The 23,976-nt window shown below is 31.9% G+C and overlaps 2 protein-coding genes across 6 annotated transcripts in view; both read left to right on the top strand.

Annotated features, from left to right (window-relative positions):
• LOC107438360 (uncharacterized) overlaps nucleotides 1-2,738 on the top strand; it is a 96,465-nt gene extending 93,727 nt beyond the window's left edge. For all 3 annotated transcript variants that reach the window (XM_087151039.1, XM_087151040.1, XM_087151043.1), the window contains one exon: nucleotides 2,268-2,738. The gene's annotated coding sequence lies outside the window, so the exon portion shown is untranslated. The remainder of the gene's footprint in view (nucleotides 1-2,267) is intronic.
• Nucleotides 2,739-5,042: 2,304 nt separating this feature from the next.
• The window catches only part of LOC107442625 (kielin/chordin-like protein), a 45,860-nt gene continuing 26,926 nt past the window's right edge, over nucleotides 5,043-23,976 (top strand). The window contains exons 1-4 of one of the 3 annotated variants that reach the window (XM_087151038.1): nucleotides 5,043-5,178; nucleotides 11,138-11,323; nucleotides 15,902-16,102; nucleotides 19,662-19,832. In XM_087151038.1, the coding sequence (XP_087007164.1) occupies nucleotides 11,164-11,323; nucleotides 15,902-16,102; nucleotides 19,662-19,832 (532 nt within the window). In that variant the 5' untranslated portion in view covers nucleotides 5,043-5,178; nucleotides 11,138-11,163. Of the gene's footprint in view, nucleotides 5,179-10,526; nucleotides 10,818-11,137; nucleotides 11,324-15,901; nucleotides 16,103-19,661; nucleotides 19,833-23,976 lie in introns of those variants that run through there. The other 2 variants (XM_087151036.1, XM_087151037.1) reach the window with 2 other exon arrangements.

Here is a 23,976-nt window from a genome sequence, read left to right as displayed (position 1 = left end):
TCAGTGGGTCGATAAATGAGTACCAAGCATGCTTGGGAACTAAACACTGGGGGTTCCGCGTTCGGCTGACCACCTGACCGGAACATCTGCTCCTGCACCCCAGAGCCCAAGGTCACGAAAACTGAGATGGGCACAGTAGGCCTTGGCCCTCTATGGGCTGTCGCGCCACTGAGTTTACTGATTTTCAAAATCTGACCATGTTCTTCACCCAAATCAGAACAAGCAAATGTCTATGCTCAATGGGTTACCAACACTAAAAAACTAAATTCTCAAAAGAAATTATTATAAATTATCAAACTTCAAACCTTTCTAATTCAAGAAACATTCAAAATAATAACGTTATTCTTATTTGAATTTTCCAATGCTTTTCCCTTTTTCATGGAATTGCCCATATGATAGATCTAGCCTATTCTAAATCAAGATGAACATTCAATTTGGTAAGTATGCATACACTCCAACTTATGAAGATTTTGAAAATAATTCTTTCTAGTGGTAGCGAACCAAAGTAGAAATTTTAAAGAAAATGGATCTCTCATAAAACTTTTATCAGAACTTAAAAATATAGCCATATGGCCTGCACTTTTATAAGTAATAGAGGACAAGTTACGCTACAATTAATTTTTTTTAAATATTAAGACATTAATTTTGCTACCGTCTGAAAAGAAGATTTCTGAAACTACGGAAATTCCGTAGCAGTTGGAGGGTATGAGTGTGTATGGGGCTTAAAAAATTGTATTGCCTGGCATACAAAAGTCAAATGTTCAACCAGAAACACCTAAAAATAATAATTCAGCACCTCTTCAAATTTTGATAAACGACGCCAAGCTATAAGATGGGACGGATAAACATAGTTAAATAAGAGTTTATAAAGCAAATTGAGTTTACTATTTTTACTGCCTTAGTTATGCTTATTTTTTAAAAAAAATTTTCACCCCAGTCACTGTGTAATAAAAAAATGTCAAAAATATCATATGGGGGCAAATACTCCAGTCTTTCAAGAAACTCGAGTATTTGAAAGATGATTTTTTAATGTTTAATTAAATTTCATTCCAAACTGGGCTGTGTTGTTCCCGGAGGTAATGAAATTATCACATTTCTAGCGCATTTATGGAAAGAAGAAATGTTTTTGAATACTAAAATTTATTCGCTGTTGTTTGCCAAAAATAACTACAGTCCTGCATTAGCTTTTATCACTGCTATTTGCAAAACAGAAAAAATATATGATAGTAAAATCATTTGATATATAACCAATTTCCGGAATAAATAAAGAATCTTAGGTACCAAGATATACTTAAAATAAACTGCATGATTTTACTGTCAGTTTTTTATTTTCCGGTTTATAGACAGTCCTGATTGCAAGATGTTACCTATTAAACCAGGGGCAATTTTGATGCTATCCTCCAGCGAATGATTAATAATATGCAGCATTGCATATATTATTGTATTGTAGCATTGTATAGCATGGGAATATTATTGGCTATTATAAATAGTTCCGTTTTTTTCAATGCAATGCAGCATTGTAGCGATATCTAAGCATGGAAATATTATAGGTTATTATGGATAGTTGCCTTAATAGTCATAATAGTTGCCTTATATATTTGATTTTCCCCCTGCCCTAGAGGAGCAAATAATGAGTTTCTTCTCGTTAGCATTTGTTAGTTTTTTTTACATAGTTTGTTCACATTGTTTGATTTTAAATTTTTTTTCGTGTGTAGTTACTGCACACCATCAAGGTGACTTAATTTCATCGGGATTCACCTCAAATTTAACTTTTTAAATATATTTATCATTGAAATAGTGCATGACAAATGTAATTTTGTTGGGATACATTAAAAGAGAAGAATAGCGTTTTTAGTTTTAAGCCTTTAATTTGGATTAATAAACAATATTACAAAATGAAAAAAATACTAGGAAAGAATAATAAATAAATGTTGCACCTAAATACTTGGGGCCCGAGCGAAGGATTTCAAATTATTAGCTAAAAAATTAGCTAAATATCAAAGGTATCACCCAATTTTTGAAAGTCTTCGCCAAATGTAAATCTTAACAATTTTTTAAATATATTTTCGCCTCCAATCATTCTCCAACATACAATTTTATTCGCCAAATTTACGATTTTATCACATTTGGGGAGGTGGCGAATGCCTAGCGAGGGCCCTGATTAGCTTTAAATTAGGAAACTATGAATAAAGATGCAAGTATTAAGTTAAATTTATAATAAGATTTTAAAACTTCATTCTTGATTAATTTTCATATACCTTTTTCAGGCGAACTATTGTATGCAAACAGAAATTCGTCTGGTTAAAAACAAGAATATTCATTGATGTGGACGTGATTTCCTGATCGAAATTCTGTTCTTTCTCAAGAGGAAAACTGTTTGATGAATCTAAAAAAACACACACAAAAAAAAAACACCATCCTGGCAGAAAAATTTATGTAATTTAAACTATTGAGCAGTAATATTGTGTTACACAGGAGCATTTTTAGAAACTTGACAGGAAGATTCCTTCTGTTTGAATGTATTATACGTTAAAATATAATTGGAAATTCTCAACTTTCAAACCTAAGCTCAAAGATTTATGTACTGCTTGTTACTGAAAAACATCTCTACAATATACAAAATTTGATAAGAGGAGAATGTAGTTTGCACTCTGTATTTGATGTAATAGCCTGATTATGATAATAGCTTTACTTTAAAATTTAATTTCAGGATTTGAAATAAATCGTAATGCATACAATTTGTCTTCTCGATTATTAAATAAATATACTGGCTGGTGCGTCTTCGAAAAGTACTTGCTCACCTCTACCATTTTCAATAGCGCTTCACTCTAATTCCCCCTTCCACCCCTCCGTTACCATGGTTTCAACAAATTTTGAAAATTACGATCTGTGGATGAATGAATGGATGTATGAATGGGTCCGCCCTATAAACGGGTGCGACGTATGGTGTGGCAGGAGTCGAATTCTTGGCCATAGATGGCGCCACTGAAAAACAAGAAACGCACACTCTGCCTTAAATTTGCTTGGTTTCACCAAGCAGGCTTGCCCGTGTGGCAAGTTGCATTAGAAACAACAACAACAATTTTGCTTTTTCCCCACGTACGTGTATGCCAACTTCTGATTGAAACGTACTTCTGTTAGAAAAAAATTGTAGATTTGTGGAAACAATGGAAACGGAAAGGGGGAAAATGTGGAGAGAGTGGAAATCAGACAACCTTAAAATGTCTCTTCTACATACAAATAGTGTAATAGCGGGGATAAAAGCTTGATTAGCTCCCATTTCAGCTATATTGTAGAACATTTACAACTTTATGCAAAGTAGTCATAGTTTTATGATTTTTCAAGGCCTTGAAGTGGCTCTTTTTATATTGATTTGATTAATTATTCAGTGTAATTATCATGATTTGTGAGATAAAGACAAGAAAATTGTAACTTTATATTATTAGAACATTAGAGCATAGCTCAAATCTCACGGCGCTGCCGTGAAGTGGCATTGACTGATGTGTTGGATTTTTGAGTCATATAATGGAGGAATGTGCGAAGGGGGAGTACAATTAGGGGGTTAGGGGGTGCCAAGCAGAAAATAATAATGTCATGAGAGTTAAACCAGTCGGTTGAAATTAAGATAAAATAAATAGGAAATTAAACATAATTGAGATTGAACTAGGTAAAAATATAATGATATTTACAGAAGTCAGAATAATATTAACATTTGCGCAGGTGTTATAAAATAGAAAATAATAGAGAAAATATATACAACTATTTACATACTTATACGAGATTGACAAGAATCAGTCAGAGACAAAGAAAAAATTGTATAATCGATAGATTGTCTGGCAACTTCCTTGTCTGTGACTCTGTTATTGTGATGATGCAGGCGTCCTGGTAATACCATTCGTTTCTGGGTTGCTCATCACATTTAAGTTACCAATTCCTCATCTCCACGGTTGCGACCCAATTGGGTTGCTCGCATACCGTGGTGCCTATGAATTGTTGTGTTGTAAACTGTGAGTGTTCAGCTGAGAAAAATTAGTGTAACTTTATATTACATTATACTGTATTAATATTAGAATTTTTAAGTATGCTATTTTTTAATTATAGTGCCATAGAAAAATTAAAGAGGAATTAAACTTTCTGTGCACATATGGATAGATGCAAATTCTTCCATCGGTAATAAGGACATGATATCTGAAAGTTACATGCGTAATCTTTAATGTTAATTGATTTGTCATATAAAAATTTCCAAAACATTTGCTGTCAATAGAAATATTGTTTACATAGAGTTAGTATAGAAGTATTTCTATATTTTTGTTTAACCCATGTACCTCGCTCTAGTCAGGCATTTTATGCTAGCAAATTGTTGAAGGCATTTTGAGCAAATTGTTTAATATTTTCAGGACACTCGCTAAGCATTCGCCACATGGCCAAATGTGATAAAATCGTAAATTAGGCGAATAAAATTGTGTTTTGGCGAAAGTATTGGGGAATGACTTTTTCCACTGGTAAGAAAAATATACATAAAAATTTTTTACGATTTGCATTTGGCGAATACTTTTGCTATTTGGCTAATTTACTGGCAAATAATTTGAAATCCTTAGCGCAGTACCCTGTATTTTTTATTATTTGTATTCATTGTTAACAACATAAACGCCATTTTATGAGTCGTAATATTTAAAAAAATTTCTTATGAGTTGTTTTCTTAAAAATTAGAATAAAAAATGTCAAGTGGAATAAATATAATTTGACCATCAACTCGATTATTAATACACATCGTATGTCATATTATACGTAGAATTTCTTGTTTTTACTGTTTTAGAAATGCATATGACAGAAGGGAGCCTAATAAAAGTCAGAAACTTATTCAACGAAGATTTGATAAGGAAATGTCACTAATAGATTATTAGCGTGATTCCATCATATCAAATCAATTACAAAAACATGGAATATTCGTATGCTAAAGACGCCATTTTGTTTACTAAAAGTGTTGCCATTCCAAATGGCATATTCTCGCGGTAGTTAAATTTTTTAAATTTAGTTTTAAAAAAAAATGTGGCGATTCGGCATATTTAGAAATAATAAACATCTAAAATTAGTGAACAATTTTATTGAATACTAAAGTATTTCAGAAACTCATGAAACGTATCTAAACCTAAATATCAACAACAGAAAGTAAACAAGGTTAGTAGGATGTTAATTTTTTTTAAAAACTTCATTATGAAACGATTTAAAATTAAGAATGTAATGTTTCCATAGAATTCTTATTTAATTTAAATTTGCACATTATCTTAATTTGAGAATTAACCTCTAGCAGGCAGATTTAAAAGGTGTACTCAAAAATCTAATATACAAGATATGCTGTTATATTCAATTTAACGTTATAATTATACAAAAAAATTTTTTTTATCGAAATATGGCGAAGGATACTTACAATTTCTTTCTCAGGAGTGCAAACAGGAAAAATCAAACAAATTATTCAAAATTAATCTACAATTTTTAATTTGATTTGGTAAAAACAAATTTGAATTGTACAGTAGAAATTTTCAAATTCAATAATTAATGATTATCATTAAGTCAATACATTCAATTCAATAAATTTTAAATTTTATTATTATTATTATATAGCATTTAATTTGTCAGAATTCAATATGATATGCAACAAATATTTGCAATTATTTAATAATTAAAAATTACGAAGGAAAACAAATTTAAAACAAATTGCAAATTTAAAACTGCTATGATAAGTAAACGTAAGCAATTAAATACAGCATTGACTATTATCGTATATTGTATGATATAACATGCTGTTAATCATTTAATTGTATGAGCAATTAATAAATGAAAACATAAAATAAAGCCACTGGGCTATGGAGATAAAAAGAAAACTATCACTAAAGTTATTTATATTATGATATTATCAGTCGCTAATAGACTTTTTATCATACAATTTTTCTTAAGCAATTAACTTCCTCAATTCCACTTCAAAATATCCTTTTTTTTCTCGACAAGCATTTAATAAAAATATGTAATTAAATAAAAACATGCATTAAGGATGTAGTTATAAATATCAAAACAAGGTAAAATTTAAAATAAGCTCAAAGAATCTCTACTAGAGACTCGAAGCACAACCATTAAAAAGCGGACCATTTAAATATTTAAAAGCTGTGATTGTTAAAGTTTATTAAAAACGTATGAGTTTAGATACAAGTATATAAACTATTATGCTACAATGAAAATAACACACACATTTAAAAAAAAAAATATGATCTCAACGTTTTACATCACAAACTAAAATGTATTATCTCCTTCGCCTTCCACACCGTACGTACGAGAGAAGTAAGTATTCGCTCGAATGAAAATAAAATAAATTTTAAAAAAAATTGTTGAAGAATATATTATTAAATTGCATAAAATCTGAAGCTTGTTGTGTGAAGCCGACTGCAGATTTGAAATCTGGTCCCCGAAAATATTTAAGATCTGATCAACAAAATCCTGCAGCAGAAAACAAAAACATAAAAATTTCTCTAGTGAGGTATTTACTGTTTGTCTAAGACTCCTACCGCCACAAAGTCGCAGCCGTCTGGTGCTATGGAAACAAGAATAGGGCATTTTAGGGAGGGTAGCTTTGATGATAGCTTGTATGGGAAGTATACCAGATTGGCTGACTCAGCCACCAGTAGGAGACTTATTTAATCTGAGTGAAGAACTTTTTTAAGATTCGCATAGATCTTTCTTTCTTTACTTAAAATAATTCTCTTTACTCAATCGGTTGCTATTTTTTAAATACAAAGGGAAAAAAGAAGAAGAAAAAGTAAACAAATTCTGATATTAAGGGTAGTGCTGGTTTTTTTATGTTACTTTTTAATTTTACGATATTTATTATGAATGTTAGTTGATTGTTAGATGATTTTATTTCTAAACTTGCACATTTTTTAAAGCAGCTAATTTCTTTCATTAGTTGAATTTTCTGGTAAAAGTGAAGCGCTTAATCTTATTAACTCTGATTTTAAAAGGAGATAAAACTTTTGCTGAAAATAGAAATAGTTTACATTATATCTTATAAATATTAAATATATATATTAAATATAAATTATGAATATTAAATATCTTTGTTTTTATCATTTATTTTTTACTTTTTTTTTAAAACAGAAAGCAAGTTACCGCAACTGGGATGAAATCTAAAACTATCAATGACAATTTTTATCAACACCTATCAAACCATCTGAAATTATCTAAGTTTTTTTTGTTGCTTAAATTACGTTTTCTTATTCGTATTTTAATGTAACGTGTATAGTTTTTCTCACTATTTATTAAAAAAATAATTCTAGCAATTTTTTATTAGCAATTTTTTTCTTCTTTCCTTCTTAATAACCAATTTACTAAGTATGATAAATTTATAGATGAGTTATTTATTACTAAAACATTGAGTTGCTTTAAGCAATTTTATACAATTTCCATACATATCCTATTCATCAATCATTATTCATAGAAATAATAGGCGGTGGAAAATATCAAAGGGGTTTTTCTTCAAAAGGTATAGCATTAAAGTATAGCATTGTTTTGTCCAAATTAATATAGTAATTTTTTAATTACGACTAATAATTTATAGTATTTTTGTGTCCGTTTTTGTTCGTTAGGATGTTGATTAACTGTATAAAATTTAGGTTTCTCACGTAATTATTAATGCGATTGCCGTGTTTAGAGCAGTCATTTGTCGAAACTTTTCATTTTATAAAAATTACTTAGGAATTTTTGTTAAAAAATGACCTTAAAAAAATTCCCAAAAATTTTAGAAAATTTAATGAGCTCTTTTATTCTAAATTAATTATTATAAACTAGTTAATTAAATTTATATTTTATCATCACAGTATGAATATTACGCAAAAAAATTGCAATTTCAGTTTTTTTTTTAAATAGCCAAGAGAAGATTTAATCGATAACTGTGATAAAACATCTATAAAAATTTGCTTTTTAGTGAGTTATTGCGTATAGATATTTCAATAACTATTGTTTACATGATTAGAAACATAATTTTTTTTAAAAATTATTGTCTATGTTCATTGAAAATATATATCTTCTGATCTTAAATTATTTAACCGTTTTTTTTTTCTTATGCAAGTTTGTATAATATTTTCTTAGTTTTGGATAAGAGCAGTCAAAACGTAAAAATAGTGATTACTAATTATTATGTTTGCCATTATAAATTTTACAAGCGCTTTACCCTTTAAAAAAATATTTTGTCAAATTTTATAGTTCTTGCCTCATTTATCGAAACTTTTCATTTTATATAAATAGCTTAAGAGTTTTTTTTTTTAAAAATAACTTTCAATAAATTCTTAAAATTTTAGACAATTATTTATAGACTCAGCATTTTAATTTTGCACACGAAATCAGTATAAAATTTTTTTAATTCTTTATAGTTAAAAGAGGAAAAATAAAAAATTAACTACTACAAAAATAAATTTCTTGAAAATTTTTTTCTAAAACAAAAGCTTTTGAAAAATAGAAAAGATTTTTTCTAAAAAAAGGAATCGAACAATGTTTCAGGCGTGAATGCTTATTTCTCTTCACTCTAGGGCTAATACAATAGACCGAGGAAAGAGAGCCCCTGTCCCTTGCCGAAACCACTCCTAAACAGGGACCCCTACTTGAAATAATCATATCTCGTTACCATAGTCACCGCCTCAACTCCAGTCGAATGTCTGAAGGAGTACTCATCTTAGCTATAACTTAATGACAAATTCTTCGATGCATGGTCAGAGCCTTCCATGCAATCAGAATCATACTTCTTAGAAAAGATTTTCATGTAGATAACACAAATAAATGTATCACAAAGTTCGATACGAAATTTTATAATGCTCCAGGTGATAACTTCAATCATATTTCGAGCAGAAAATCTTTAGTGATAACTCAAAATATCGCCCAGGGATCCAACTTGTTCGGACTGTGGATGAATATTTTGTCGTGGCAATTTTTTTAATGTATGATTCTTGGATTAGTTAGCTCTATTTCAATGTATGATTCTTGGATTAGTTAGCTCCATTTCAATGTATGATTCTCAATTTATAGGGTTATAATGTGAATACGTCTGTACCAACAAAAAGTAAACAATCTTTCTGATCGCAGCAAATGTTTTGGAAATTTTACATAGCAAAACTGTTGCCACACTTTGAAAGATCACGCATGAAGCTTTTAAAAGTGGTGTCCTTTTAACCCATGAAAAAATTACATCGATTGAAAAATTAGAAACTTATAGCTAAGGAAGCTTTCTTTTTTTTCTTACCATAGTAATTTTAAAAGCATTCTTATATTAATAACACAATCTTATATATTACAGGACGCACCTTTTTCGCTCGGTGCCTAAGTTTTAATAAATTGATAGTGAATCATTAAGTAAATCTTTTCATTTAAAGATGATTACACCCTAATTTATTAAGAGTAACCCAAAGAGGAGCTCTTTATAGTTGCATTTGATATGATACATTTAATTTTTCATAGGTAGTGGTGATATAATTACTTAAAATGAAAAATACTGCACTAAAAATAACTTAAATTTTGTTACTACTGTAAAATATTTTTTTTACAAAGCGGAGGAATGAGCCATCTCTGCTATAGAATGTTTTCAAAATTGCTGATATTAAAATTTGAAGGAAATTACTAACTTCCCTTCCACCATTTTTAAAAGCGTCAAGCATGTTTTAACAAAACTGTCAGGATCAATATTTTTTTAAAAAAATATCGACCAATAGATCGATGGAACAGGGTTCCTATAAGTTTCAGGGTTCGTACAAACCAGAATAATTTAAAACAGAATAATTCAAAAAATAATTTATATTATTTGATAAAAAAAAACTACTAATAAAACATTAGTAGCATCTAATATTAAAAAAATAGCTTTTCGTCGTGTTTTTAACTACCTGTATGTTGAAATCACTCATTAATGATCATAAATCAAAATCTGAATCGTATCAAAAATCTGAAAAGTTGATGATTTGGAATATGAATTAAAACAAGAAAACTAGTTCTAGATCAAGGTTCACACAGTCTTTATAAAATCAAAAAAGTTGCGATGATATTCTATAAGGAATAATACCTTATCAATTGCTTTCCCTTTAAAGTTAAATAACCTATATTCAGATTTTGCAACTCGAAATTTTTAATTGGAAATATTAAGTATGGTACGTAAACTTATTAAAATGCAATTTATTTTCTTAATTTATACAACCCGTTTTTAAAAACCGTTTGCACCCTGATATTGGAATATTTTCAACCGTAAAATTGAATGAAATCGAATGTTTTGCTTTGCTTTAAACGATTTCCTCATAATATCCTATTAAAATTCATTGCAGTCGTTCTATTTTATACTCAAATGAGTGATAGATGCATTTATTATTGCCTCAACTTACTTCATAATATAATTTCTAAACAACGAAAAGTTAAAATCGATTCAGCCAATCAGTCAACTACTTTATCTTAGCGAACTGAGAAATTGCTTGCTCGCACTTTTGTTAGTTAAGTCTACGTGAGCTGTGAATCGTTGACCAGACTAGAAGTCAAGTTAATCAGTCTCGTATTTCAAGGTCCGTCCAAAAGTTGCGCAGTTGTCAGTAAATAAGATCTAATATTTCTCCTTGTAAGTGTATAAAGTTCTGAAGCATTGTTCAAACATAGCAGAAAGTCATTTTTTAGTTGAGAGAAAACATCACATATACGGATATTACTTATGAAGAGGTAGTAGTGTTTTCTAACTATCTATAAAATGAGAGCATTTTTAGTTGCTCTGTTGATGGTGATTTTCGTCACTGAAGTAGTGCATGCAAGTGAGTATAGTATTGATGAGAATTTTGATTTATTTGTTCTTTAACCTCTTTAGGTAACTAAAAGTTCTTAAGTTTTTAAGAAACAAGTTCCAATACAGAAATATGCAACTTCTTTGCTGACTCTTAAGAAAGAGAAATTCTCCTGTTTCGGTGTAGTTTCTGAATTCAATTACGCTGTCAAATACTAGGATATATTTCGAACCCATCAAAGTTGGTATCAAGTAATATGAACTGGGTTCGCAGGGGAAAATATATATTATTGTGAATTAAGATAAAGAATTTTTAATGTATCAAAACCTATTCTTTTTTTTTTGTAACAGCTCCTGGCTATTGTGAATACAAGGGAATGTTACATACGCTAGATGAAAAATGGTATCCCGATCCCTGTAAATCATGTGAATGCCTTTCTGAAGACAATTACAGATGTCGCAGACCATCTTGTCCTTACATGGAATGCAAAACTGAGAAGTACGTTGTCCCAGGAGAATGCTGTCCCAGATGTAGAGGTAAGTAGAGTATATTTTGTTGTTGGCATAAGTTTGGGGGAATAAGTTCACTTTTAATTGTGGCATAAGTTCGTTTTTAATTGGAAACATCAAGTAACTATCTTAAATGCTATGCTTGTAATTTGGGTATGGCAAGTCATAGTCCTATTATTTAAAATCTTTACTTTTGATTATTTTATAGTGTCCATTTTATTCAAATTTGGTGATTCCAATTTAACCTCACGTATTCTTACCATTGACCCTATTGGTTAGCTACATTACACTTTTTGTTTTGTTTTACCAGGTTTTGATACTATCATGTTTCCTTTAATTTCATTAATACCCTTAGATTCTATTTTTGTCCTTATTTGTTTGTTATTTATTTTGAAATCGATAGTTTTTTATTTTTCATTCAATGACTGAAAATAATCAATATCATTAATCAATCAATCAATGAAAATATACAATTTCGTTCTATTTCAATGAATTCTATCATTATTGTGGGACTCCCGCCCCAAAACCAATAGCATTCTTTAACTCATTACATTAAATAAATATTATTTTTCAACGATTTGTGTATTTATTTAATTTTTATTTTTAAAATGTTGCAGTAATATCTATTATAAGTAGAGGACTAGGGGCTAGTTGCGGAGAAGTTTTAACCACATGTAAAATAAAAAAAAATTCATTGAAATTTGCACTAGCTTCATATCAGTGAACCAAAGTAGATACGTTTTCAAATTAATTATTATTATAAAGAAAGCAAGTAAAATAAAAATGAACCTAATTTTAGTCTAAAAATAACAGTCTTAAAAAATAATTTTAACTAATTTTATTTTGAAATTTCATTTTAATTAATATTGAAGCCTATTGAATGTGAAACGAGCAATTTCGTTCATTTTAGCATGAGATTTTTCTTGAATTTTATAAAGAGTAGTAAGTTTATTTATTTTGTTTAAGATATCAAAAATTTGATTTACAATGATTTAGGTCTGTGCTCTCCTATCTTTTTTATCGCCGCGGACCGGTCAACGCTTGATAATTTTATTGCTGCCCGGTGAAGGGAACGGGACATTGATTGTTTATATTTTTAATTGTTTTTTGATTTAATAATTTTAATTTAACTGCATTTAAACATGCATTCAAAATTAAATACAATTGCGTGCACGGTATTAGTGCGGTTTTAGGTGGTCTCTCAGCTCCCGCTTAATATCTCGCCCATGGAAAGTACTACAAACCTGAGAGAAATACACAGCAGTAAATAAAATGGAAATAATAATTTAATGTTCCTTGGGCTGTCCGGGAATATTTATTCCATTCATCGGTACCGATTGGTAGCACGGGGTGGGATGTCATACTTATTCAGGCGACTTGATATACAGAGTGATATACATACCAGGGCTAAAAAAAAACTCAGAAATTTTACCCGTCCCCGAGGACTGCTTGTCCAACAATGTACCCGTCCTCCTTTGAAACTAACCCGTCACTTCTAAATAAATAAAAATATAATTTTCTCTTATTTATTACAAGCATTTATATAAATTGCACAATGAATTAGTAGTCACTAGGATTACAAATATTAGGATTACATTATACAGTAATAAAAGAAATACTAGGTTACTTATAGTAAAACCTAGTATTTCTGTTATGAAATAATGTATTTCTTTGATGAAATAATTTAAATAACAAAGGTTAAGTTATCTGTCAATTATCATGACAATTTATCCGAGGGTACTGCGTTTTTTAAATGAATCAAATATGACGTTTGCCAGTTCCACAATCAAGCCAATGATTTGCAGAGGTTTCTGCGCAGAAATTTGAAAGAGGTTTTCCATTTAGGTAGATGTTCATAAATGCGTTTAACACTTCTTGTTTAAGACCAGTAAGTAATGTGTTTTTTTTTGTAAATTCATTGCTGAAAAGCCCCTTTCAACCGCTGAAGTACTCCCAGACAGAAAAAACATCAATTCCACCATGCGCAGTATGTTGCTGTGCTTCGAGATTAGAGGGTCATTTTAGAAGTGAGGCGCAAGATTCTTGTAAGATAACAAAAATTGAAAATGTATCACGAACATTAACGAGAAAATGGCCGTCCGCGCGGACGCTGGGTTCAAAAAATTTGTTGTCCGCGTTGAATTTTTGATCGCCGAGGAGGGGCGGTTTTTCGAGCCCTGATACATACCTGCCAACCTTTAATACTTTTGAGGGTGATTTTCCTCAGTGGTATGGAATTTAAATTTCAAATTTAGGCTGACAAATACACTATATCTTGATCAAGCTAATGCGGACTACTAAAATGTATTCCATATTTATATATATATGCTTAATTTTTTAAAAATAGTGGTGATCAAAAAGATTTTAAATTAAGTTTATAAATGCAAGGAACATATAGGAAACATACATTTTACTACCACTTAAAAGACAGAAATAAAATTTTACGCCAAATGCGTACAAGTTGGCTGGTATGGATATAGTATGTAAAGTTTAACAATTTTTGCTTACCTTAATTGCTATTACACTAGTATTTTGCGAGAATCTACAGCTTCTGCATAAATTGCTTTGTAAATATCTCATCAGAGTTCATACAGTTCTTAGAAAAGTTTAATGTAAGTAGCTAAATTGAGATAAACTCTCATAATTTGTGATCACCTCTTGAGATTGTCCGAAATGGGAATTAAAAAGATGCTTCTAAACCATAAAAACTTTTTTTTACTGATTTGCTAATTTTAAAATAAGTACTTCATTATGCAGCAATAATATTATCAAGAGTATTTTAAAATACGACTCTTTAAAAATTGGATTTCGCAGGAACTATTCAACCAATTTCGCTAAAATTTCATAATTAACCATGCAAAATTACATTTTTTAAAATGATTCAAAACATTGTGCACCATACTATTCAAACTTTTTTCGACTGTTATTAGATGAATTAACAAAAAATGATAAATGTCTTCAAGATTTTAAATTTTGCATAAAATGATTTTCAGAGGAACAAATTTTATAATTGTGCTCAAAAAGTTTTCAATTCACTCACAGTTTTCTAGATATGGTGAAATACGCAAAACATAAAGTTAACATTAAGGATCAAAACTTAGGACCGCTTTCCCGACCAAACTATTGGGACTAAATTTCCCAGATTGTGGCTACCCCCTATATTTTTGAGGTCAGAAATCCGAATCCGTCGAAAAGCAAAAGGTATGCTTATTCAGAGAAAGTGCATTTTTGTGCCTGATTTCATAACTTAAAATATCATCTGCACTAATTAATTAGCATATTTAAAGTCACCCTTTCGAACCTTCTAGTTAAAGTACTAGAAAGTGAAAATCCGATCATTAGATCAAACGTTATTCATGGTGGTCCGTTTTTTATTTATTGCACTGCACACATTTGCCTCCTTTGTCCTAATTAAAAAACTACAACACCTTATGTAGTTTTTAGCTCCTCATGTTCAATGAAATTATAAAATTAAGATCCTAAACCCATGGTAGACTAAGAAAAGCTTATTAACCGGTTAACGCCCAGCGAAATATATATAGGACAGTTCCTTTTTCAAAGACATTCATTGTGGTGGGAAACTTTTTTCAGCATTTTCATATATCTGGGTAAATTAAAAGATTCTCAGATACCACAATGATTTAGTTATTTCTGGTTAGATCTAGAATTATAAGGAGCAAGTCCTTTTTCATCTTTTCATCTATCAATGACTTTTTGAATGCCCTAACAGTAGAAAAACCAATTAATTTCGATAATATATTATACCACTTTTTCCATAAAACCACTTCTTGTATCATTTCAATAAATAAATTCGAGACAAAACGGGTTAATACGGAACGACGAAACTTAAATTATTCATCTGAAAGATCACGGGCTTTTATACTGTGTCATAGGCTTACTTCCACAAATTTAGTCTCTAATTCTGATTTGTATTTTATTTACAGCTGAAGTACCCTTAACCCCTTGGGGACGGGTGATTCAGAAAAGCATTCGGACAAAATCGGTATCAAGTTGTAATTAAATAAAAAACGGTAACTTAAATGTAGTCGTTGCTGATTTGAGAGACTTACTTTGCTTTAACTTCAATTATTGTTAGTTTAATCATATATATAATCAATGTTAATTCAAAGTATAACTAAATAGTTTTATTTTGAACAAAGTAATGGTGAATTAAATAAATCAAACAATTATAACTCCGCCCACAAATAAACTGCTAAAGAATTACTTTGATTACCAGTTTTATCTTTTTACCCTGATTGATACGGTTTTATGCTGTCACGTATTTGTGACAGTCGGCGCGAAAGGGTTAAGAGTACTGTTTGACTTTCACGAGAACTCATTCAGACTCCAGACTTGCGTGATAGTGGTTACTGTTGTCGCGAAGATATAGAAGTATGATATTAGCAATAATTTTGCATCCATAGCAACAGAAATCTCAGGTTCCCAATAGCGATGATTTCTCGCGAAAGTTGAACAGAAGTCTCCTTTTGTGTCTGTGGACAATATTCTTATTAAATAAAACAAAATGTTCATTTCTAATAAATATTTGTCATTATAATGCCTCTATTATATATATGTAATTACTAAAATCTTCTCTAAAAATAGGTTTTAATGAAACGGGTGAAGATTGTAACTACTTAGGGCGTTTACTTGAGGATGGAGATATAATAATCTATTCAGATTCCTGTAACGAAGAATTGAAATGTTATAATGGAACAGTGGAGGTCACTCATGATTCCTGTACCTATATGGAATGCGAAACTGAAACATACATGGTTCCTGGAGATTGCTGTCCCAGATGTAGAGGTAAGGAGGAAAAATATAAATTAAAAATCATTATTAGGTCACAAGTCACAAAAAGGCACAATACGTAAATAATTAGAAGGCAGCTAGTTTATCCCCGATATCTGAAGTTCGCCCCTTCCCCCCGAGTTGAGTTTTAACCGCTGTCTCCAATACCTAGATACTCCACCTTTACTCAGAACTAATATCTAGTTTGCCCCCTCAAATAAGAGGAGGCTTAACCGCCATCTTGAATTTACTTATTTTTTTATATTATATTCGTCGTTGAACAGCTGACCCAATTTTTGTGCTCAGGACTACTAATGATCAACTCCGTAGCCTTGTAATTTTGAACCAATCCAGAAGATAAGGAAACTACTGGACCCTGGACCACCAGAGGTATTGATTTGTTATTGGAACACGGAGGACTTTGTGACTCGACAGATTTAACGTGCATCAGTTCCCATTTACTACACAGAGAGTCTTCGACCGGCGGGGGTCAAACCCAACGAGCTGTTGGACATGGACCCAGTGCCCTACCAACGAGGCTATCCCGGCCTCATCTTAGAGATATAGTTTTGACCCGGACGTGATTTGAACACGCAACCTTCTGATCTTGAATTTGCTGAGAAGAAAGGGGATTAGATCAAAATTCACTGTGTAACCAAGTAAGATAAATGTTTCCTACTTACTTTCTAACGCTGAATGAAATGAAAAAAAAATCAGTTAGATACGACTAATAGTTTAGAAGTTATAAGTGATTTATTTAATAACTATGAAATATATTAAAAGTACAATTTTTCATTGAATATATTTACGCTCCCTAAACTCTTACCTGGACAAATGAAGTATTTTTTTCCATGTATTTCTTTTACTCTGCATTGCAGAAAATCAAAACAAATTCGCTTGGATTCATAATTCAAAAGTTATTTAAGATTTTATATAAAGTACAGTTTTGGACTTCTTTAAACTCTGGACTGATTGATCTGAACTGACTCCGATTTCTTTACATACCAGTAAAGTATTATAACTAATGAGAAAGGAGAAACTGATGAAGATATATATCAAATTAGATCATGTAGCCTGAACAGGGTTTCCACGACCGGGGGAAAATAAATGAGTGGTAGCTAAGTTTTTTCAAGACTACTAAAAAATGCTTACATTTAGTTTTCATTTGAGAATTTTTAAATGATTTCAGAGGTATGTTTTTTCAACTCGTAGACGTCTGCTGCAGCGTGGACTGCGCGCAAGGACTCCTTTATACAGGATCCCCCTCAAGCTAAACCTTCGCCGCCTGCGACTGCAATGGGCCAACCAGCATAGGGACTGGCTTGCTGATTGGCAGCGTGTCGTGTTTTCTGACCAATCTCGCTTCAATTTGTGGTACCATGATGGCCGCATTCGTGTCAGACGCTATGCCGGTGAACGCCATCTTCCGGAGTGCGTTATCGAACGCCACAGTGGACGAACCCCCGGAGATATGGTCTGCGGTGACATAGCATATCATGGACGATCTCAATTGCTACGAATTGTGGGTAATCTGAACAGCAACCGGTACATCAGTGAAGTTCTAAAGCCCCAAGCTGTTCCCTTCCTCCAAGCCTTGCCAGGAGCTGTATTTCAACAGTACAATGCCCGCCATCATATTGCTAGGACTGTTCAATCCTTCCTTGCATCGCGACAGGTACAACTTCTTCCTTGGCAGGCGTATTCCCCGGATATGTCGCCGATTAAACATGTGTGGGATTTCGTTGGTCGGCGTTTCGCTTATAATCCTCGTCCTGTTGCTTCTACAGACGAACTTTGGGTACGCATACAAACAGTATTGAATTCTCTTCCTCAGACAGACATTCAAAGTTTGCTTGACTCCATGCCATGACGTGTAGCAGCACTTATTGCGGAGCGTGGTGGTTACACAAAATACTGATTTCGATCTCTTGTTATTGTTTGTTTGCTTTGAAAGTTTAATCATTTATTTGTACCACTACCACTCAACTGTGTATTAAATTTCATTCAATTATGATGATTCCTTCATGGTGTTGCAATTTTCACAAACAGGAGTTCATATATCCTTTAAATTAAAAATTTATGGGAAAAATCCTTGTAAATTCTTAAATATTCGTTCTAACAGCTTAGTCATTTTATTTGATTCAACGTAAAAATGCTCAAGATTCAAAACTTCCCTTTAACCCTTTCGCGCCGACTGTCACAAATACGTGACAGCAAAAAACCGTATCAATCAGGGTAAGAAGATAAAACTGGTAATCAAAGTATTTCTTTAGCAGTTTATTTTTAGGCGGAGTTATAATTTTTTGATTTATTTAATTCACCATTACTTTGTTTAAAATAAAACTATTTAGTTATACTTTGAATTAACATTGATTATATATATGATTAAACTAACAATAATTAAAATAAAAGCAAAGTAAGTCTGTCAAATTAGTAACGACTACATTTAAGTTACCGTTTTTTATTTAATTGCAACTTGATTCTGATTTCGTACGAATGCTTTTCTGAATTCCCCGTCCCCAAGGGGTTAATAATGCTAGATGTTTAAATAGGATGCAGATGTAACAATGTCAGGTGTTTAAATAAGAAACATTACGAAAATGATCTGTTAGGAGTTCTGACTGAATTATTGTACTAGATTTCGTATCTATAAGTGATTAATTTTGGTGTATTATTTTGGAAAATGAATTTTTTAATGTGGATGCTCATACCCCAGTCAATTCCAGAGATTCTGTTCAGTTTAGTTTGGAAGATAGAGAATTTATTATAAAGCTCATCTAAATGGGGCAACCAGGAGAGCTGACAGTTGAAATGGTACCTAAGGTAAATTATGGTTGGGATTATAGATATACTCTGTACCCCCAATTTTACGGCTGGTTTCCAAGTGATCTTGTTTAAATTCGGAAAGATTATGGCTTGTGTTTTTCCAACACTAAATTTGAGGTTTTCTGCTTCTGCACATTTCTGAAAGTATAATAGTTCGGTGGTCATTTGTGGGCCTGTGGGATCAATATTCAATGGGACAGTTTAAATGGGATCAATTTGTGGGCCTGATTCGGTGGTCACTTGTGGGATCAATATTAAATCTATTGATTTAATATTGATCCCGAATTCATAAGAAAGAAATTCATCAGCAAAAGCAAAAAAAAAAAAAAAATCCTTCATATTTCTGTCTTCTTTTAATTTTATATCGGTGATGAGTAGCCACAGGATTGGACCAAGGCTGGAACCCTGTGGCACTCCAGTAGTAACGTTTCATAAAATCTATGTATTCTGCATTGAGGGGCTCACAGACCTATTATTTAAGAAGCTTATTCTAATAAAGTTAGTTAGAGAGAAACTACAATCATTGTTAATTTAATGATGAAATATCCCATGTAGTGATCACCTTTTGCATTTGTGACTCAATGGTTACATTTTGTAAACAACGTTGTTAATTTAATGATGAAATGCCCCTTGTAATAGATAGCTTTAGCTTTTGAGACTCAATGTCGACTGTTAAAATGAAATATGTTGATTTTCTCCTATTTGTTTTAAACTCAAATCTTCCCTCTCTCTTTTTTATTCAAAATAGGTCATGATAGAAAAAGTTGTAATGTTGATGGGGAGCTATTTCGACACGGAGAAAAATGGATACCCAATTTGTGTGCTTCGTGTGAGTGTCTCGGTGGAAATGTTATTTGTAGAGTTCAACGGAGATGTAGCAACGCATGGTTTTACAATAACCCTACAAAAAGAAGACGAAGTAAATATTTATTCTTTTTATAGTTTAGTATTAGTTGTACCGACAAATTCAGTCCGTGAAAGAACGCGACTTATCTACGAGGCTTACGGATGCCCCAGTCGACTAAAAATGTAAAAACTGGAGACTAGAAAAAAGCAAAAATCTGTAAAAAGAGATTCCACTTAGCAAATTTCTGAAAATTTATTACTGAAAATGGAATCAAAGACTGTTTTTGGTTTAGCTATGAATAATTTCCAATGTAAAGTCATAGTTGTATTTTTGATGAAATACTTAAAATAGATTAAATAAATAAAAATTAACTGAGTTTCTGTCATCAGTTGCCAACTTCTGGGCTGCCACGAGCGACTAAATACACAAATTGTGGTGATGAATAAAATTCAAAATTTCATTAAAATTTCCAATATTTTAGAGCAAATTTTTAGCTTACTACAAAAACTATTGGTAAAGAATGTTTTTGTTTTAAACATGAATACTTTAAAATCAAAGTCATATTGATAAATATGATTGATTAAGTGTTGAGTCTTAAGCAGTTGACAAAATTAACCGAAAATCTGAAATTTTGGTAGTTCTTTACCGTTTGTAAAATATTCATACCTGCCAACATTCATTCTCTTCGAGAATGGATTTTCCAAATGTTAGTAAAACAATTACCGATATACAGGTTTACTCAAAAAGATATTTATATTTTAAACAAGGTTGAAATTCACTGTCGTGAAATGGTAGAAATAGTTCAAATCTGGGTACACAGCCGCGAAGCGGCTTTAACCCATTCATCGAAATTAGGTGGCTCCGAGATATTGTTTCAGTCACTAGGAATCTGAAAATAGAGAAAAAAAATATAAGAACACAGCGAACTGTGATCTTACAAAAACAAAAAGTTGAGGGGGCGTGGCTTCATGGAAACAGGCATCTAATTGGCCGATGGTAAAAAGTCTATGCTGAGTTTGTAGATGTTGTTTCAGGAGCTCTAACTAGCTAGACCTACCCCACCCCCTTTTATAACATTTTATTTTTATCTTTTCGATTAACAGACCCAGGGGTGAAAGCGAGACGGAAAAGAGGAATGGCTGGTAGTAAAACCATTTCGGTTATAACTAGTTTCCGGGAGGAGTTAACTAATTCTTTTTAAAACAATTCGACAATATCTACATTATCCTTGAAAAATAAGTAGTTTCATATATAGACTAAAATTATAAAAGAAATCTTGATAGTTACAGATATTTATTTTTCTCGAAAAAAATGGTAAAATGAAATGTCTTTCGTACCAGTTTTTGCACTTTTCCGTCTTGCTATATAAGGGCTTTCAGCCATGAACAGACCCCCTACTTCATCTTTTTTATTATTTTTCGATCGGAGGTGCGTGCCTGGTGCACAGGTACTCCGTTGCCTACAAGCAACACCACTCGCCCCTTCAGGAGCTCTAGATTTTATGAGTCCGATTCACGCCGTGAACCATGGCTCGCTGCGCTCGCTCGTCAATGAACACAATGTTCTAGCGCAAAGACATAATATATTATCATCAAAGACATAGTATTGTACTTATGTAAAAGAATTCTACCAATGTTCTTATTGGCTTTTAAAAAAGTATATTAGCTATTTAGATTGTACATGGTGAAAAAATCAAAATATTAGCTAAATAAGAAACATATTAGTAAAATAAATTAATAAATATTGCTTCACTAATATTCTGCATTTTAAAGCGTGAAAATTCAATGCATAAATAAACGCGAAATATAAAAAAATTCAATGCATTCAATACAAACACTTAAACGTTTTTTAGACGTTTAGGTAGCTCCCAGTAGAAAAATATCAATTCAACAGCGGCCTTTTAAAGCATTCTCACTTCAATTGGGTATAATATAGCTTACGTCACAGGTTGTGTTGTTCCTACTAAATTTAACCCATGAACGGCATTTTCTGCGAGCCTAACTTCAAGCCACAAATAAACAAACGAAGTGTTTTATCGTTTAAATAGCTGCTCGCCAGATTTTATTGCATTATAAAGAAAAGTAATTGATATTCGATTTTTGATTAATAATTGATTTATGTGGATAGTGGCATAGAATTTAGCATTGCGTCATGGTAAATGTTTTCCTACTAAGTGGAAGTAATTGTGTTTTTTTTATATTATACCCAATTGAGTTTAAATTAAATACTGTCATGTTTTTAGTGCATGAATCTGAATTGAACAACCTGATAATGCTCACTCTGGTTATTGTTATCTGGTTGCTCACTACGTGCTCTTGCGCGCCGAATCCAATCAATTAAAAATGAAAACTGTTGCCAGCGCGAGAAAAGAAATATCATCGGTTTTATTGATACATACATACGTACGTATTAGCGTTTTATATAATATAGATAACAAAGGTCAAGTTATCTGTCAATTATCATGTCAATTTATCCGAGGGTACTGCGCTTTTAAAATGAATCAAATACGACGTTTGCCAGTTCCACAATCAAGCCAATGAATTACAGAGGTTTCTGCACAGAAATCTGAAGGAGGTTTTTCATTTAGGTAGATGTTCATAATTGCGGTTGACGCTTCATGTTTAAGACCAGTACGTAATGTGTTTTTTTGTAAGTTCATTGCTGAAAAGCCCTTTTCAACCGCTGCAGTACTCCCAGACAGAGAAAACATCAATTCGACCATGCGCAGTATGTTGCTGTATTTCGAGATTAGAGGGTCATTTTAGAAGTGAGGAGCTAGACTCTTGTAAGATTACAAAAATTGAAAATATATCACGAACATTAACGGGAAAATGGTCGTCCGCGTTGGATTCGAGAAACTTGTTGTCCGCGGGGAATTTTTGACCGCCGAGGACGGGCGGTTTTTCGAGCCCTGGTATTAATTATTTTCTAACGTGTATTTCAATTATGTTATTTTATCTAATTTTTACCCTCGCGTAAATACTCTTACCCCCATTCTTCCCTCATTGTTTAACCAATGACGAATAAGCAGATAGCCTTACGGGCTAGGTACTCAGAAAAATAATATTTTTTAAATCGGAAAGCCGATCTGAGAAAAAGAGTAGATATTGTTGAATAGTTTGAAGAAGAGAATTGATTTATTCCTCCCGAAAACAAGTTAAAACTGAAATGGTTTTACTACCAGCTTTTCCGTCTCGCTTTCATTCATTCAGAGATGCCAACTGCTCCGGACACGCCAAAATAATTAAAAAAACGGTAAATAACTACAAAGCAAATTTTGCTAATATTTGACTATTATCGCTTGCTTTTTAAAAGGTTTGCATGACATAAGTACTAACTAACTAATCAAGTTTTTCAGAGTATCTATCCATGAATGGATATCTGCTCTTTCATCTAAATTGAAGAATATGTGGTGGAAGGGAAGGGAGGTGCTGCGTTAACATTAAGTTAAATCTCAGAATGAACAATAATTGATAAAATCAGGTCTGGGTCATACATAAAAATAAATCGCAAGTTGATACATAATAAAGGGAACAAATTGAAGATAAAGAAAAAATATTTGCACTATTTACAAAAGGGGGAAGACTCCCTGTGCACTCTCTCGCCTCCCCCCCCCCCGGTAGCCGGGCTTCATTGGTGTAGAGAACACAGTTTGTCTTGGGCAGTGGGGATAGTTATGATTATCCGAAATGCTTAGAGAGAACACAGTCGCTTAAGAAAAAAGCGGTTATCGAGCTGAAATTTTTACTGTCATCTATAAAATCAATGTCTAACAACTTATTGAATTTGCATGTTGAACAATTTTTGGCACCTTTAAAAAAGGATGCATTGAGTTTAAAAAGGCACTCGTCTATTTTGTCGATTTTGAGGTCATTATAGAGGGTGTTATTTCTGACATAACCAGGGAGCCCCAGTGATTCGTCTTAGGGTTTTGTGTTCGAAGACTCTGAGTCTCTTTCTTTGTGTATTTGTAAGCGTCCCCCATGCCGGGGATGCATAGCTGAGAATTGGTCTTATGCACATTAGATAAATGTGTCTTTTCGTGAAAAGCCATTTTGCTATTGCTATTTAAAATGGGTTTCAAAGCTTGATAAGCAGCTTCAGCTTTTTTAAGTATATTAGAGAGGTGATATTTCCAATTTAGGGTGCAGTTTATAGTGATACCCAAATAGTTTGCTTTAGAGACTTCGAGAACTTCTTCATTGAATAATAAAAT

The sequence above is a fragment of the Parasteatoda tepidariorum genome, chromosome 9 (genome assembly GCF_982258835.1).
Source record: "Parasteatoda tepidariorum strain Cologne lab strain chromosome 9, Ptep-v5.0, whole genome shotgun sequence".
Lineage (NCBI taxonomy): Eukaryota > Metazoa > Arthropoda > Arachnida > Araneae > Theridiidae > Parasteatoda > Parasteatoda tepidariorum.
This window is presented reverse-complemented; position numbering and strand designations above follow the sequence as displayed.